The 18,258-nt window shown below is 40.3% G+C and overlaps 1 protein-coding gene across 2 annotated transcripts in view; it reads right to left on the bottom strand.

Annotated features, from left to right (window-relative positions):
* Window positions 1-18,258, bottom strand: part of LOC128698663 (MAM and LDL-receptor class A domain-containing protein 2-like) — a 382,606-nt gene that overhangs the window by 91,419 nt on the left and 272,929 nt on the right. The window contains exon 46 of one of the 2 annotated variants that reach the window (XM_070084850.1): window positions 2,222-2,368. In XM_070084850.1, the coding sequence (XP_069940951.1) occupies window positions 2,222-2,368 (147 nt within the window). Of the gene's footprint in view, window positions 1-2,221; window positions 2,369-17,516; window positions 17,617-18,258 lie in introns of those variants that run through there. The other variant, XM_070084851.1, reaches the window with a different exon arrangement.

Raw genomic sequence — 18,258 nt, 5'->3', positions numbered from 1 at the left:
ATGCGGAAGCCCGTTTGTTTGATTGACTGCAGACTACACAGAGCTTCATAATGTGATTTGAATGGTTGATTTACTGTAATTCTACTAGTAACCTCTTGAATATTCTACTAATAACCTCCTAAAGTGAAGCTCTACTAGATGGCAGTGTTTACCACAACAAAGAAGGAACGGTTGTGGCTGCCTCCACCTGTTACATAATGACATATTTTATTCATTCTAGAGTATATATCAGGTTTTTATGTTATTTATATTGTTTGTTATGTCATATTAGATGAACTGTGATAGATAAATAAGCCCTAGAGTTGATGATAGCAAAATATTCAAGGAGTACTTTGTCCTGTCTCCAAACACTCGTCGGCTGCTGCCACCACCACATGTATAATGACATATTTTATTCATTCTAGAGTATATATCAGGTTTCTGTGTTATTTATATTGTTTGTTATGTCATATTAGATGAACTGTGATAGATAAATAAGCCGTATAGATGATATTAGCGAAATTATTCAAGAAGTATTTTGTCCGGTCTCAAAACAAACTGTCGTCCACCGCCGACACTGCCCATACCACTACATGAATTATATATTTTATTCATTTTAGAGTATATATCAGGATTTTATGTTATTTATATTGTTTATTATGTCATATTAGATCAAGTGAGATAGATAAATAAGCCGTAAAGTTGATATTATTGAAATTATTGAAGTACAGAATTCCACAGGAATGGATTAATTGCATTTCAATTAATTTAAATGAGAAAAATTGACTCTGCAAACGAGCAAATCCAGTTGTGAGCAAGGTCATAGAATGGATTAAACTCACAGGTAGAGGTTCCACTGTACCTAGTATACACTTATTAACCCGTAAACGGTCCAAACATATATATACATTCTTACCGCTAGTGCCCCAAACATAAATATAAGTTTTATTTTTCCTGCCTCCAAATTTGGCACGATTGGCCTGAGATGCCTGGTCAGCATAGAATGGGTCTTAACACTTGGTGTGCACCATATTAAAGAAAATCTGGGACCACTTAGTACCTTGTGGGAGTGCCAGTTATATTGAGCACCAGCTGGAGCAAACAGTGGAGCAAACACTCCCCTTTTAAGAGGAAAGTGATGTTAACCCCAAGTTTAGGGTCTGTATGTCTCTGTCTATTTCTGTCTGTCTATCTCTGTCTATCTGTATCTGTCTCTGTCTATCTGTCTGTCTCTATCTGTCTCACAAGTATACACAAATACAATTATACATAGTATAAATTACCAAGGATAACCTAAAAAATCCAAAGTGCTATACATGTACTGTGCTTGTAGATATAATGCATAAGAATACCTGTTGGTTCACAGTGGCTCTCTCTGAGACAGAGAGACAAGCAGAGAGAGGGAAAGAGACAAGCAGACAGATAATCAGAGATATGAGCTCATCAAATGTCACCCTTATCTCTGCACCCTTGCTGGTGCCCATCAAATGACATAGCTTATCTCCTCTTATCTCTGCACTATCTCATCTTATCTCTGCACCCTCGCTGGAGCCTATCAAATGTCATCTCATATCTGATCTTGTCACTGCCCTTCAGTATGCTTGTCACTGAACACTTGTCTTACACACTGCTTCAAGGGAATTTCTTCCTTCTTCCTCCACCTTCTTCCTTCTTCTTCTTTTTTTATACTCCTGTGTATCCAAAACATTGCTGGGACCTATAAATACTTTGTATATATTCCTAGACAACAGTAAATGACCAAGGCAGGAGTAAATGTTCACCTGTCAATGTGTTTGTGACAATGTGAGTACAATTTCAGTACCTAATATTAGTGTCAGAACAAAGATTGGTTATGAAATGACAAGAACTATAATAAATTGTAATTATCAGAACATAAAAATTATATAAAATAATATAAAAATCAGCAACACTTCTGCCAGCGGCAGGACTCTATGTTGCCGTTAGGTGAGCATTAAGCGCCAACTTTGCAGCCTCATATCTCAGTAAGTACTGACCCTAATTTTTTATTTTAATCCTATAACACTTAGAAAAATGTGCTCTTTATTTTCATTAAAAAATTTATTTTTTTATTTTTCAAAATATTCGGGGCACTGGGGTAGTGAACGTATATGTACGTTTGGACCGTTTATGGGTTAATGATAAAGTAGTGAATGAGACAGTACAGTCAGAACAGTTAATTTCATTTTTAACTTCCTAGTAGCAACAAACTTGGTGTACATACCACATCTGACTCAGCTTTCCTGAAGACAGACAGAGTAGAAGTCTCACCCTCTGTATTTCCCATGTAGTAAAAGAAGGACAGGATACAATTTGGGCCCACGGCAGAGAACACACGAGACTCCAGTATTGCTATCTGCCCTGACAAATCCTGTGTAAAAAAAGTTTTTATCTGGTTGTTATGGGACTATAAATTTGATGGCACCCTGGGCATTTGCACTGACTACCACAAAGTACATTTAACAACTAAGGTTTACAGGATTAGAAAGATTGATACTGATGCACTAAGAGATGCAAACATTTTAAATAAACTAGCATGGGGGCTTGACCAGGAGAGTTATTTTCCTGCTAAAGTAACTCGAAACATTCTTTGAACTATATGTGCTGGTATGGGGTAATAACAGATGCATGTTTCTGGTAGAAGATTTACCAAGGTGGTGTCAGTGGAAGTGTTGTTTTCATATATTAGTTCACAGGTTGTTTTTCTCCTAAGGTGGAAGAAAGGTTGAGTAACACATTTTTGTTGTGGTTATGGTAAGTGCTATGTGCATAGTTTACATTCAACTTGTGTTATTTTATTTGCCTCTGGGAAAACTTTGTCCACTGATACTGTAAGAGGGAAGCAAGTGTTTAAGGATAAAGCTATGTCAGAAGTTGAATCTTTAAACTTTTCAGGCTTCAGGGAGGAAGGTAATAATTCATCAGTAAACATGCCTGCTAACAGTGAACATGAGGGATCACCTACTCCAGGTGATATGGAAATGGAGAGGATGAGACTTAAATTAGCTGTGCTAGAGGCTGAAATGAAATTAATGAAAGCTAAGGAGGAAGAACGTCAAAGGTTAGGAGGTTCAGAACAAGAGCCTGAGCAGTATTTTAACATAACTAAAGCTGCAAATTTTGTCCCTAAGTTTACAGAGAGTGACCCAGATAGATATTTTTCATTTTTTGAGAAGACTGCTTTGGAGCAAGGATGGCCCAAACAGAAGTGGGCTACCCTAGTTCGCACACAACTTGTGGGTAAAGGATTCCAGAGAGTAGAGACTCTGGAAGGGAAAATTTTTCTGATTATGATAAAATTAAGGAGGAAGTATTGCTTGCATACCAAATGATACCTGAGAAATATAGACAAAAGTTCAGAAATTAAAAATTTTGGGATGGACAGACCTTAACTAAGTTTGGGAATGAGAAACTGTTCCTTTTTAAGAAATGGGTTTGTTATAAAGGAGTTAATAAAGACTATGACAAATTAGTAGATCTGATGGTTCATGAGGAATTGTACAGTGCAATCCCTGTTGACCTCAGAGAATATTTGGAGGACAAAAACCTGGATAATCTTTCAGAAGCACTGGATTTGGGTGACAGATTCTTGCCCCACAGGAAGCTGGTAAGTAAAAACAGTCATGCTCCTTCTGAAAATTTCCTCACTCCTTCTAAGCCTTATTCAAAATCCTATGGTCATAAAGGTAAGTGGGACAAGAATTTTCAGGGACAAACAAAGACTGAAGCACCCTCTAAAATAGAAGGAAAAGGTAAGTCAGCTGGAGCTCAAAGCTTACCTAGATTATCAGATAATGTTTTAGGTCCTCAGGTAAACAGTACCAGTCCTACACCAAATGGTAAAAATACCTTTAAGAGTTATGCCTGTTACTACTGTAACAAAGCTGGACACACACAAAAGTTTTGCTGGTCAAGACGGCGAGATCAGGAAAGGGAGGAACCACCCCAGAGGACCCTAACTGCAGAGACACGCCCAGTTGCCTGTATTAGGTCTTCAAAGCAAGGTGAGGAGGAACCTTTGGGTCTAGACCCCAGGATGCAGGTATTTTCTAGTAAGTCCACAGTTGCCTTGCATAAGGATGTGGGTAGGGTTGAGAACATACTGTCCTTGAGAGATGGATGTAGCACCTACTCGTAGCTATGTGCTGGATTGCTGCCAGTATATAAGGATACCTATACTGGAGTAGATATATTATTGAAGGGTATTACAGGTTCACCCATAAGAACACCTGTACACAAATTATGGGTAGAATCTGCATACCAAGTTGGCTATCTCCCTGTAGGTATTTCAGATGAAATTCCCTTCGAAGGGGTTAACCTCTTATTGGGGAACAACGTTATGGGTCTGTTAGACAGTGAGGAACCACTAGTATGGGGGGAACCAGAGCCCAAAGTTTGGGAGAAGGCTAGGGAGACCCTGCCAGACCTTTTCCCTGTTGGTGCCATCACAGGAAGTATGTCTCGTGACCAGGCTACCAAGGGTAATCCTTATATTTCTCATGAGGATGGCGAGGACTTAGGTTTGGAAACTCTATTTTGTGATGTTGAACTGCAGTCAACTGAAGAAAAGGATACCACAACCCGAGTTGAGCCTAATCAGTGCAGGGATCAGGGAAGTAGTATGAGGGAGACTGGGCCTACTATGATGCAGCTAATTGCTGCACAGGGGTGTGATGACACTCTTAAGTCGATCAGAGCCTCAGCTGTAACTGAGGAGGAATCTTTACGTTTAAGCAAATGCTTCTATTTCAGGAAAGGTATACTAATGAAGAAGGCACCTATGGTTGCAGTACCAGTAGAAGGAGAGCCAAGTTTTTGTCACCAGTTCGTGGTGCCTGAGCCTTATAGAAACCATGTTCTTAGTGCATGACACACCTCTAGGTGGACACCTAGGTATTGCTAAAACAGTATCCAGGGTTTCCAGGCACTTCTTCTGGCCTCAGCTGTGGGAGATGGTAGGAGATTATATAAAGACCTGTCATGTCTGCCAAATTATAGGGAAACCTAATCAAAGCATTAAACCTGTTCCCCTTTAGCCTATTTCACCACCAGGTGAACCCTTCAGCAAGCTGGTAGTGACCACTGTCTGGAAAATCTGCCAGCTCCTGCCCCAAACAACTTGCTCCTGGGGGATTTCAACTTGAGGCACCTAAAATGGAGGAATATAGCAAAAAATGTTGTTGCAGTGATAACACCAGGAGGCAGCTCTGACGAGAGCTCACACACACACGAGCTTTTAAATCTCTGCACAAAATTCAACTTAAACCAGCAAATAATAGAGCCTACTAGACTGGAGAATATACTAGACCTCATCTTCACTAACAATGATGATCTGATACGAAACGTCACCATACCAAAACAATATACTCAGATCACAACATAATCGAGGTTCAGACACGTATGCGCAGAGCCCCAGACCGACAAAATGAGATTAGTCACGAGGGAGCATTCACCAAATTCAGCTTCAATTACAAGAACATAAAGTGGGACCAAGTAAATCATGTCCTAAATGATATAGAAAATGCCATGCCCATATGACAACAGGAAAATGCAAACTCCCTTCCTGTAAGCTTTTTCACCCTGAACTGTGTACCTCTTCAGTACAGGAAAGACTGTGCTATAACTTAAATTGCCAGGCACACCATCTAAAGGGGACAAAAAGATACAAAACATCCAGGCCATGGGAAAACCTGGGTAGCCACAGCCACTCAAGAGGGAGAGGATTTTTAGTGCCAGGAAGGAAAAAAAACTGGCAGGAAATGGCAGAAATCGTACACCAAATCCAGTCATTCCTGGAGTGGAACCACAGTCGATGGCCTCCACTCCAAACCAACAGATACAGATACTAATGCCGAAAAAAAAATCCCCCCCAGTACCAACAATACCACCAGTCCGATGACATTCTTCTTTGCAAATATACAGGGTCTAAAGCCAGCAACAAACAACAAAATACCTTTCATCCGTGGACTGCTTGCAGAGGCAAAGGCAATGTTCGCGGCTTTCACTGAGACCCACATAAAGGATCACTTGGACAACGAAATATGGATCCCAGGTTACAACCTATACAGATGTGACAGAGTGAACAGGCAAAAGGGTGGGGGTTGGCCTGTACATTGCAGAGTCACTTGTTTGCACAGAACTGCTTAATGCCTCAAATGATGTAGTGGAAGTTTTAGCAGTAAAGGTCGAGAACCAAAACCTAGTCATTGTGGTAGTCTACAAGCCTCCGGATGCAACATCCCAGCAATTCCAGGAACAGCTGTTAAAAATTGACCACTGTCTGGAAAATCTTCCAGCTCCTGCACCCAACATCTTGCTCCTGGGGGATTTCAACTTAAGGCACCTAAAATGGAGGAATATAGCAAATAATATTGTTGCAGTAATAACACCAGGAGGCAGCTCTGATGAAAACTCACACTCACATGAGCTTTTAAATCTCTGCACAAAATTCAATTTAAACCAGCAAATAATAGAGCCTACTAGACCGGAGAATACACTAGACCTCATCTTCACTAACAATGATGATCTGATAAGAAATGTCACCATATCAAAAACAATATACTCAGATCACAACATAATTGAGGTTCAGACATGTATGCGTGGAGCCCCAGACCGACATAAGGAGACTAGTCACGAGGGAGCATTCACCAAATTCAACTTCAATAACAAAAACATAAAGTGGGACCAAGTAAACCAAGTCCTAACCGATATAAGCTGGGAAGATATACTAAGCAACGCAGACCCCAACTTAAGCCTAGAACAGATTAACTTGGTGGCACTCGATGTATGCACAAGGCTTATTCCTCTAAGAAAAAGGAGGAGTAGATGTAAAATAGAAAGAGACAGGCGCTCCCTTTACAGGCGACGGAAAAGAATAACAGAGTGGCTAAAAGAGGTCAATATATCTGAAATACGTAGGGAGACACTGGTCAGAGAAATAGCAAGCATCGATCTTAAGCTAAAGGAATCTTATAGGAGTCAGGAATCGCAGGAAGAACTAAAAGCCATAAATGAAATCAAAAGAAACCCAAAGTATTTCTTCTCCTATGCCAAATCAAAGTCGAGAACAACGTCCGGTATTGGGCCCCTACTTAAACAAGATGGGTCCTACACAGATGACAGCAAGGAAATGAGTGAGCTACTCAACTCCCAATATGACTCAGTTTTTAGCAAGCCGCTAACCAGACTGAGAGTCGAAGATCAAAATGAATTTTTTATGAGAGAGCCACAAAATTTGATTAACACGAGCCTATCCGAAGTTATCTTGACGCCAAATGACTTCGAACAGGCGATAAATGACATGCCCATGCACTCTGCCCCAGGGCCAGACTCATGGAACTCCGTGTTCATCAAGAACTGCAAGAAGACCCTATCACGAGCCTTTTCCATCCTATGGAGCGGGAGCATGGACACGGGGGTCGTCCCACAGTTACTAAAAACAACAGACATAGCCCCACTCCACAAAGGGGGCAGTATAGCAACAGCAAAGAACTACAGACCAATAGCACTAACATCCCATATCATAAAAATCTTTGAAAGGGTCCTAAGAAGCAAGATCACCACCCATCTAGAAACCCATCAGTTACACAACCCAGGGCAACATGGGTTTAGAACAGGTCACTCCTGTCTGTCTCAACTATTGGATCACTATGACAAGGTCCTAAATGCACTAGAAGACAAAAAGAATGCAGATGTAATATATACAGACTTTGCAAAAGCCTTCGAAAAGTGTGACCATGGCGTAATAGCGCACAAAATGCGTGCTAAAGGAATAACAGGAAAAGTCGGTCGATGGATCTATAATTTTCTCACTAACAGAACACAGAGAGTAGTCGTCAACAGAGTAAAGTCCGAGGCAGCTACGGTGAAAAGCCTTTGCAGATGACACCCGAATCTGCATGACAGTGTCTTCCATTGCAGACACTGCAAGGCTCCAGGCGGACATCAACCAAATCTTTTAGTGGGCTGCAGAAAACAATATGAAGTTCAACGATGAGAAATTTCAATTACTCAGATATGGTAAACACGAGGAAATTAAATCTTCATCAGAGTACAAAACAAATTCTGGCAACAAAATAGAGCGAAACACCAACGTCAAAGACCTGGGAGTGATCATGTCGGAGGATCTCACCTTCAAGGACCATAACATTGTATCAATCGCATCTGCTAGAAAAATGACAGGATGGATAAAGAGAACCTTCAAAACTAGGGAGGCAAAGCCCATGATGACACTCTTCAGGTCACTTGTTCTATCTAGGCTGGAATATTGCTGCACACTAACAGCACCTTTCAAGGCAGGTGAAATTGCTGACCTAGAAAATGTACAGAGAACCTTCACGGCACGCATAACGGAGATAAAACACCTCAATTACTGGGAGCGCTTGAGGTTCCTAAAACTGTATTCCCTGGAATGCAGGCGGGAGAGATACATGATTATATACACCTGGAAAATCCTAGAGGGACTAGTACCGAACTTGCGCACGAAAATCACTCACTACGAAAGCAAAAGACTTGGCAGACGATGCACCATCCCCCCAATGAAAAGCAGGGGTGTCACTAGCACGTTAAGAGACCATACAATAAGTGTCAGGGGCCTGAGACTGTTCAACTGCCTCCCAGCATACGTAAGGGGGATTACCAACAGACCCCTGGCAGTCTTCAAGCTGGCACTGGACAAGCACCTAAAGTTGGTTCCTGACCAGCCGGGCTGTGGCTCATACGTTGGTTTGCGTGCAGCCAGCAGCAACAGCCTGGTTGATCAGGCTCTGATCCACCAGGAGGCCTGGTGGATCTCAAACTCATCCACTAACCTTTGCAATTTTTCTTTAGAATCTCCCATAAGCACAGTATCATCTGCAAAAAGTAACTGTGTCAATTCCCATTTTGAATTTGATTCCCCATAATTTAATCCCACCCCTCTCCTGAACACCCTAGCATTTACTTCTTTTACAACCCCATCTATAAATATATTAAACAACCATGGTGACATTACACATCCCTGTCTAAGACCTACTTTTACCGGGAAGTATTCTCCCTCTCTTCTACAAACCCTAACCTGAGCCTCACTATCCTCATAAAAGCTCTTTACAGCATTTAATAACTTACCACCTATTCCATAAACTTGCAACATCTGCCACATTGCTCCTCTATCCACTCTATCATATGCCATTTCTAAATCCATAAATGCAATAAAAACTTCCCTACCTTTATCTAAATACTGTTCACATATATGCTTCAATGTAAACACTTGATCTACACATCCCCTACCTACTCTGAAGCCTCCTTGCTCATCCGCAATTCTACATTCTGTCTTACCTCTAATTCTTTCAATTATAACTCTACCGTATACTTTTCCTGGTATACTCAGTAAACTTATTCCTCTATAATTTTTACAATCTCTTTTGTCCCCTTTCCCTTTATATAAAGGGACTATACATGCTCTCTGCCAATCCCTAGGTACCTTCCCCTCTTTCATACATTTATTAAACAAAAGTACCAACCACTCCAACACTATATCCCCCCCTGCTTTTAACATTTCTGTCATGATCCCATCAGTTCCAGCTGCTTTACCCCCTTTCATTCTACGTAATGCCTCACGTACCTCCACCACACTTACATTTCGCTCTTCTTCACTCCTAAAAGATGGTATACCTCCCTGGCCAGTGCATGAAATTACCGCCTCCCTTTCTTCCTCAACATTTAAAAGTTCCTCAAAATATTCTCACCATCTACCTAATACCTCCCTCTCCCCATCTACTAACTCCCCTACTCTGTTTTTAATGGACAAATCCATACTTTCCCTAGGCTTTCTTAACTTGTTTAACTCACTCCAAAATTTTTTCTTATTTTCATTAAAATTTCTTGACAGTGCCTCTCCCACTCTTTCATCTGCTCTCCTTTTGCACTCTCTCACCACTCTCTTCACCTTTCTTTTACTCTCCATATACTCTGCTCTTCTTATAACACTTCTGCTTTGTAAAAACCTCTCATAAGCTACCTTTTTCTCTTTTATCACACCCTTTACTTCATCATTCCACCAATCACTCCTCTTTCCTCCTGCCCCCACCCTCCTATAACCACAAACTTCTGCCCCACATTCTAATACTGCATTTTTAAAATTATTCCAACCCTCTTCAACCCCCCCACTACTCATCTTTGCACTAGCCCACCTTTCTGCCAATAGTCGCTTATATCTCGCCTGAACTTCCTCCTCCCTTAGTTTATACACTTTCACCTCCCTCTTACTTGTTGTTGCCACCTTCCTCTTTTCCCATCTACCTCTTACTCTAACTGTAGCTACAACTAAATAATGATCTGACATATCAGTTGCCCCTCTATAAACATGTACATCCTGGAGCCTACCCATCAACCTTTTATCCATCAATACATAATCTAACAAACTACTTTCATTACGTGCTACATCATACCTTGTATATTTATTTATCCTCTTTTTCATAAAATATGTATTACTTATTACCAAATTTCTTTCTACACATAGCTCAATTAAAGGCTCCCCATTTACATTTACCCCTGGCACCCCAAATTTACCTACTACTCCCTCCATAACATTTTTCCCCACTTTAGCATTGAAATCCCCAACCACCATTACTCTCACACTTGATTCAAAACTCCCCACGCATTCACTCAACATTTCCCAGAATCTCTCTCTCTCCTCTACACTTCTTTCTTCTCCAGGTGCATACACGCTTACTATAACCCACTTTTCACATCCAATCTTTATTTTACTCCACATAATCCTTGAATTTATGCATTTGTAGTCCCTCTTTTCCTGCCATAGCTTATCCTTCAACATTATTGCTACTCCTTCTTTAGCTCTAACTCTATTTGAAACCCCTGACCTAATCCCATTTATTCCTCTCCATTGAAACTCTCCCACTCCCTTCAGCTTTGTTTCACTTAAAGCCAGGACATCCAGTTTCTTCTCATTCATAACATCCACAATCATCTCTTTCTTATCATTTGCACAACATCCACGCACATTCAGACTTCCCACTTTGACAATTTTCTTCTTCTTATTCTTTTTAGTAATCTTTACAGGAAAAGGGGTTACTAGCCCATTGTTCCCGGCATTTTAGTTGACTTTTACAACACGCATGGCTTACGGAGGAAAGATTCTTATTCCACTTCCCCATGGATATAAAAGGAAAAGTAATAAGACCAAGAACTATTAAGATAAAATCAAAGAAAACTCAGATGAGTGTGTATAAATAAACGTGTACATGTATGTGTAGTGTGACCTAAGTGTAAGTAGAAGTAGCAAGACGTACCTGTAATCTTGCATATTTATGAGACAGACAAAAGACACCAGCAATCCTACCATCATGTAAAACAATTACAGGCTTTTGTTTTACACTCACTTGGCAGGACGGTAGTACCTCCCTGGGTGGTTGCATATATATATGTATATATACACATAGTAGGTAGTAGGTTGGTAGACAGCAACCACCCAGGGAAGTACTACCGTCCTGCCAGATGACTGTGAAACAAAAACCTGTAACTGTTTTGCATGATGGTAGGATTGCTGGTTTCTTTTTCTGTCTCATAAACACGCTAGATAACAGGGATATCTTGCTACTCCTACTTACACTTTGGTCACACTTCACAGACACGCACATGCATATATATATATACATACATCTAGGTTTTTCTCCTTTTTCTAAATAGCTCTTGTTCTTTTTTATTTCTTCTATTGTCCATGGGGAAGTGGAAAAGAATCTTTCCTCCGTAAGCCATGCGTGTCGTATGAGGCGACTAAAATGCCGGGAGCAATGGGCTAGTAACCCCTTCTCCTGTATACATTTACTAAAAAAGAGAAGAAGAAAAACTTTATAAAATTGGGATGCTTAAATGTGCGTGGATGTAGTGCGGATGACAAGAAACAGATGATTGCTGATGTTATGAATGAAAAGAAGTTGGATGTCCTGGCTCTAAGCGAAACAAAGCTGAAGGGGGTAGGAGAATTTCAGTGGGGGAAAATAAATGGGATTAAATCTGGAGTATCTGAGAGAGTTAGAGCAAAGGAAGGGGTAGCAGTAATGTTAAATGATCAGTTATGGAAGGAGAAAAGAGAATATGAATGTGTAAATTCAAGAATTATGTGGATTAAAGTAAAGGTTGGATGCGAGAAGTGGGTCATAATAAGCGTGTATGCACCTGGAGAAGAGAGGAATGCAGAGGAGAGAGAGAGATTTTGGGAGATGTTAAGTGAATGTATAGGAGCCTTTGAACCAAGTGAGAGAGTAATTGTGGTAGGGGACCTGAATGCTAAAGTAGGAGAAACTTTTAGAGAGGGTGTGGTAGGTAAGTTTGGGGTGCCAGGTGTAAATGATAATGGGAGCCCTTTGATTGAACTTTGTATAGAAAGGGGTTTAGTTATAGGTAATACATATTTTAAGAAAAAGAGGATAAATAAGTATACACGATATGATGTAGGGCGAAATGACAGTAGTTTGTTGGATTATGTATTGGTAGATAAAAGACTGTTGAGTAGACTTCAGGATGTACATGTTTATAGAGGGGCCACAGATATATCAGATCACTTTCTAGTTGTAGCTACACTGAGAGTAAAAGGTAGATGGGATACAAGGAGAATAGAAGCATCAGGGAAGAGAGAGGTGAAGGTTTATAAACTAAAAGAGGAGGCAGTTAGGGTAAGATATAAACAGCTATTGGAGGATAGATGGGCTAATGAGAGCATAGGCAATGGGGTCGAAGAGGTATGGGGTAGGTTTAAAAATGTAGTGTTAGAGTGTTCAGCAGAAGTTTGTGGTTACAGGAAAGTGGGTGCAGGAGGGAAGAGGAGTGATTGGTGGAATGATGATGTAAAGAGAGTAGTAAGGGAGAAAAAGTTAGCATATGAGAAGTTTTTACAAAGTAGAAGTGATGCAAGGAGGGAAGAGTATATGGAGAAAAAGAGAGAGGTTAAGAGAGTGGTGAAGCAATGTAAAAAGAGAGCAAATGAGAGAGTGGGTGAGATGTTATCAACAAATTTTGTTGAAAATAAGAAAAAGTTTTGGAGTGAGATTAACAAGTTAAGAAAGCCTAGAGAACAAATGGATTTGTCAGTTAAAAATAGGAGAGGAGAGTTATTAAATGGAGAGTTAGAGGTATTGGGAAGATGGAGGGAATATTTTGAGGAATTGTTAAATGTTGATGAAGATAGGGAAGCTGTGATTTCGTGTATAGGGCAAGGAGGAATAACATCTTGTAGGAGTGAGGAAGAGCCAGTTGTGAGTGTGGGGGAAGTTCGTGAGGCAGTAGGTAAAATGAAAGGGGGTAAGGCAGCCGGGATTGATGGGATAAAGATAGAAATGTTAAAAGCAGGTGGGGATATAGTTTTGGAGTGGTTGGTGCAATTATTTAATAAATGTATGGAAGAGGGTAAGGTACCTAGGGATTGGCAGAGAGCATGCATAGTTCCTTTGTATAAAGGCAAAGGGGATAAAAGAGAGTGCAAAAATTATAGGGGATAAGTCTGTTGAGTGTACCTGGTAAAGTGTATGGTAGAGTTATAATTGAAAGAATTAAGAGTAAGACGGAGAATAGGATAGCAGATGAACAAGGAGGCTTTAGGAAAGGTAGGGGGTGTGTGGACCAGGTGTTTACAGTGAAACATATAAGTGAACAGTATTTAGATAAGGCTAAAGAGGTCTTTGTGGCATTTATGGATTTGGAAAAGGCGTATGACAGGGTGGATAGGGGGGCAATGTGGCAGATGTTGCAAGTGTATGGTGTAGGAGGTAGGTTACTGAAAGCAGTGAAGAGTTTTTACGAGGATAGTGAGGCTCAAGTTAGAGTATGTAGGAAAGAGGGAAATTTTTTCCCAGTAAAAGTAGGCCTTAGACAAGGATGTGTGATGTCACCGTGGTTGTTTAATATATTTATAGATGGGGTTGTAAGAGAAGTAAATGCGAGGGTCTTGGCAAGAGGCGTGGAGTTAAAAGATAAAGAATCACACACAAAGTGGGAGTTGTCACAGCTGCTGTTTGCTGATGACACTGCTCTTGGGAGATTCTGAAGAGAAGCTGCAGAGATTGGTGGATGAATTTGGTAGGGTGTGCAAAAGAAGAAAATTAAAGGTGAATACAGGAAAGAGTAAGGTTATGAGGATAACAAAAAGATTAGGTGATGAAAGATTGGATATCAGATTGGAGGGAGAGAGTATGGAGGAGGTGAATGTATTCAGATATTTGGGAGTGGACGTGTCAGCGGATGGGTCTATGAAAGATGAGGTGAATCATAGAATTGATGAGGGAAAAAGAGTGAGTGGTGCACTTAGGAGTCTGTGGAGACAAAGAACTTTGTCCTTGGAGGCAAAGAGGGGAATGTATGAGAGTATAGTTTTACCAACGCTCTTATATGGGTGTGAAGCGTGGGTGATGAATGTTGCAGCGAGGAGAAGGCTGGAGGCAGTGGAGATGTCATGTCTGAGGGCAATGTGTGGTGTGAATATAATGCAGAGAATTCGTAGTTTGGAAGTTAGGAGGAGGTGCGGGATTACCAAAACTGTTGTCCAGAGGGCTGAGGAAGGGTTGTTGAGGTGGTTCGGACATGTAGAGAGAATGGAGCGAAACAGAATGACTTCAAGAGTGTATCAGTCTGTAGTGGAAGGAAGGCGGGGTAGGGGTCGGCCTAGGAAGGGTTGGAGGGAGGGGGTAAAGGAGGTTTTGTGTGCGAGGGGCTTGGACTTCCAGCAGGCATGCGTGAGCGTGTTTGATAGGAGTGAATGGAGACAAATGGTTTTTAATACTTGACGTGCTGTTGGAGTGTGAGCAAAGTAACATTTATGAAGGGATTCAGGGAAACCGGCAGGCCGGACTTGAGTCCTGGAGATGGGAAGTACAGTGCCTGCACTCTGAAGGAGGGGTGTTAATGTTGCAGTTTAAAAACTGTAGTGTAAAGCACCCTTCTGGCAAGACAGTGATGGAGCGAATGATGGTGAAAGTTTTTCTTTTTCGGGCCACCCTGCCTTGGTGGGAATCGGCCAGTGTGATAATAATAAAAAAAAAAAATACACATCCCTCTGGGTTTTCTTCTATTTTCTTTCTAGTTCTTGTTCTTGTTTATTTCCTCTTACCTCCATGGGGAAGCGGAACAGAATTCTTCCTCCGTAAGCCATGCGTGTTGCAAGAGGCGACTAAAATGCCGGGAGCAAGGGGCTAGTAACCCCTTCTCCCGTATAAATTACTAAATTTAAAAAGAGAAACTTTCGTTTTTCTTTTTGGGCTACCCTGCCTTGGTGGGATATGGCCGGTTTGTTGAAAAAAAAAAAAAGTAACAGTTACTCTGGAATACCTAATTATATTGAACTGATGGGGACTCAGCCTAAATGTCGTAAGGGCAGATCACCCTTATGGCTGTAAGGCAGCTGAGTCAAGCCTGTTTTTCTCAATACAACAGGTTATACTATAGACACATAAACACACAATTTAAATAAGTAGTTTATAAAGTTGCATTTCTTTTGTAAACATAAAATAAGCGTGGTAGAGTTGTGGTAACTACAGAATTGTGTTGGCAACAGTCTTTTGTTGTTTGGTGGGTGTGGAAGGAGCTTAGCTAGGCCCCTCCCTCTCCCTCACTCTTTTTGTTGACTTCAAGCTGGTAGGACCTCTGGGTCCTTCTTTCTATTTTTCGGGCATTATGTGTGCCCCAGGGGTGAGTTTTATAACTTAAGTTGTGGCCACCATACCCAGGGTGACTAAAGTGTGTCAAAACACTGGTTAGTCCAGAGATTAGTCCAGAAGAAAGAAGGGCAATTTGTCCAGATTCACAATGTGGGCTGTCTTAGAAGAGCAGCTAAGGGGTGTGCAAGCTTATGTTTTGAATATGTGAGTGTTGTAATTGTATATTCTGTACATATCTATTTAGAATACAGTTATATTTTTTATAGTAGTTTAAATAACCTGTGAAGAGGGCTGGTGAAAGGATTTCAGAGACTTAGGATGACCAATCATGAATGTAAGTATTACCCTAGACATATAAGGCCTTTATGTAAAAGGTACCCCACACTAGAACATGTAGTGAGAACCTTACTATCAAAGTAATAGGGGACAACAACATAACACTGGTTAAATGAATATAGTGCTGGAAAATATACTTAAGAACGGTTAAAAATGAATGAAACAAAAATTAATCCCTGAGATGGTAGCAGGGCATATATGGCCAGAGGAAGATTTCTAATGCTATGAATTAATTTTGTCATTTTTTCCCATAAAGTACAGTAATCAAGGAGAGTCTGCATCTTGGTATGTGCCAACTTTTAAAAATCACAAGATAACAGGTATATACTGTATAATCATGGGAAAGGTTGAGAAACCACAGGCTATAAAATACACATTAAATATCCTACTTATATATTACAAGTTTTATAATTCCTGGTTTATAATGGATATTTTTTAGTGCAGTTTCACAATAAATTTTGTAAGGAGGTAATGTAGTACAGTATTAAATAAGTTCAGAAAAAAATTAGAGTTTTAACTATTTAGTACAGTGGAACCTTGGCTTACGAATTTAATCCATTCTGCGACCTTGCTTGTATCATGATTTGCTCCTGTGCTGAGTCAATTTTCCACATTTAAATAAAGTGAAATGCCATTCATCCATTCCAGGGGAATTCCTGCTCTCAGGAGGCAAGGAAAAATATCAAATATGACATAATAAACAATATTCATAACATAGAAACACGATATATACTCTAGAATGAATAAAATAGGCCATAATATGGCGAGTGGCGGTGCTGGTGGCAGTGGCGGCAGCATCCACCATTTACTCTCCCAATCTGACTATAGTATCTTCCCATGATCTTATGATAAGAGAAAACGGAGTGTTTGTGAGGCTAACTGCACTAGATCACAGTTTCATAAAACACTGAAACAATGTATGTAATTTTTATTTTTTGTTCACTTCACTTTTCACTGATTTACTTGCTACATTCTTAATTAGTATTGTACATATCATAGAAGTGTTACGCTAGTACTGCCTGGCTGAGTCCATAACCGCACACCTAGCTTGTGTTTAACTATGATTAGTGGTGAGGTTGTCACATATGTAACCACAGGTGTGGTCCAATCAAATGTATACATATATAGGTGAAGACGTGATCACTGTGGTCACAGTTGTGGTGATGGTGGCCACAGTGGTGGTGGTGGTGGCAGCCATCTGCCTCACTCTCTGCCGCTGCCTTCTTTGTTTCTCTAGCTTTTTTCATAGTTGCTAATCGCTTTCTGAGCTTCATGCTGATCGTAAGCAAATATTTTCTCTCCGGGTGAGGCATTGTGTAAGAAATTTGTACAACGTAAGACAAAATTATGCGTCCCAAGCATTTGCTGCGATCACTCAGAGCAGTACACCTTCTCCTTTTGACCCTTGGTCAGCACTGAGATGGCTGTGGTCATAGCAGCTGTAATTATTATTATGTACTTATTATTATAATAATAATAATTATTATTAAACTAGGGAACTGGAGCACAGATCCAATTCCTTAGATCAAGAGCCCCTCACCAAAATTATGCATCCCAAGGGTCTGCTGCGGTCACTCAGAGCGGCACACCTCCTCCTTTTGACTCTTGATCAGCACTGAGATGGCCGTGGTCATAGCAGCTGTAATTATTATTATTATTATTATTATTATTATTATTATTATTATTAGTAGTAGTAGTAGTAGTAGTATATGTATGTATTTATTATTTTTTTTTTCAACAAGTCGGCCGTCTCCCACCGAGGCAAGGTGACCCAAAAAGAAAGAAAATCCCCAAAAAGAAAATACTTTCATCATCATTCAACACTTTCACCTCACTCAAACATAATCAATGTTTTTGCAGAGGTGCCCAGAATACAACAGTTTAGAAGTATATACGTATAAAAATACACAATACAGTGGACCCCCGGTTAACGATATTTTTTCACTCCAGAAGTATGTTCAGGTGCCAGTACTGACCGAATTTGTTCCCATAAGAAATATTGTGAAGTAGATTGGTCCATTTCAGACCCCCAAACATACACGTACAAATGCACTTACATAATTGGTCGCATTCGGAGGTAATCGTTATGCGGGGGTCCACTGTACATGTATATCCCCCCAAACTGCCAATAATTATTATAATAATTATTATTATTATTAAACTAGGGAACTGGAGCACAGATACAATTCCTTAGATCAAGAGCCCCTCACCACGTATGTACTACTACTACTACTACTAATAATAATAATTATTATAACAATAATAATAATACAATACAATA

This window comes from Cherax quadricarinatus, chromosome 14, assembly GCF_038502225.1.
Source record: "Cherax quadricarinatus isolate ZL_2023a chromosome 14, ASM3850222v1, whole genome shotgun sequence".
Classification (NCBI taxonomy): domain Eukaryota; kingdom Metazoa; phylum Arthropoda; class Malacostraca; order Decapoda; family Parastacidae; genus Cherax; species Cherax quadricarinatus.
The sequence above is the reverse complement of the archived record's forward strand: the minus strand, read 5'-3'. Positions and strand labels throughout refer to the sequence as shown.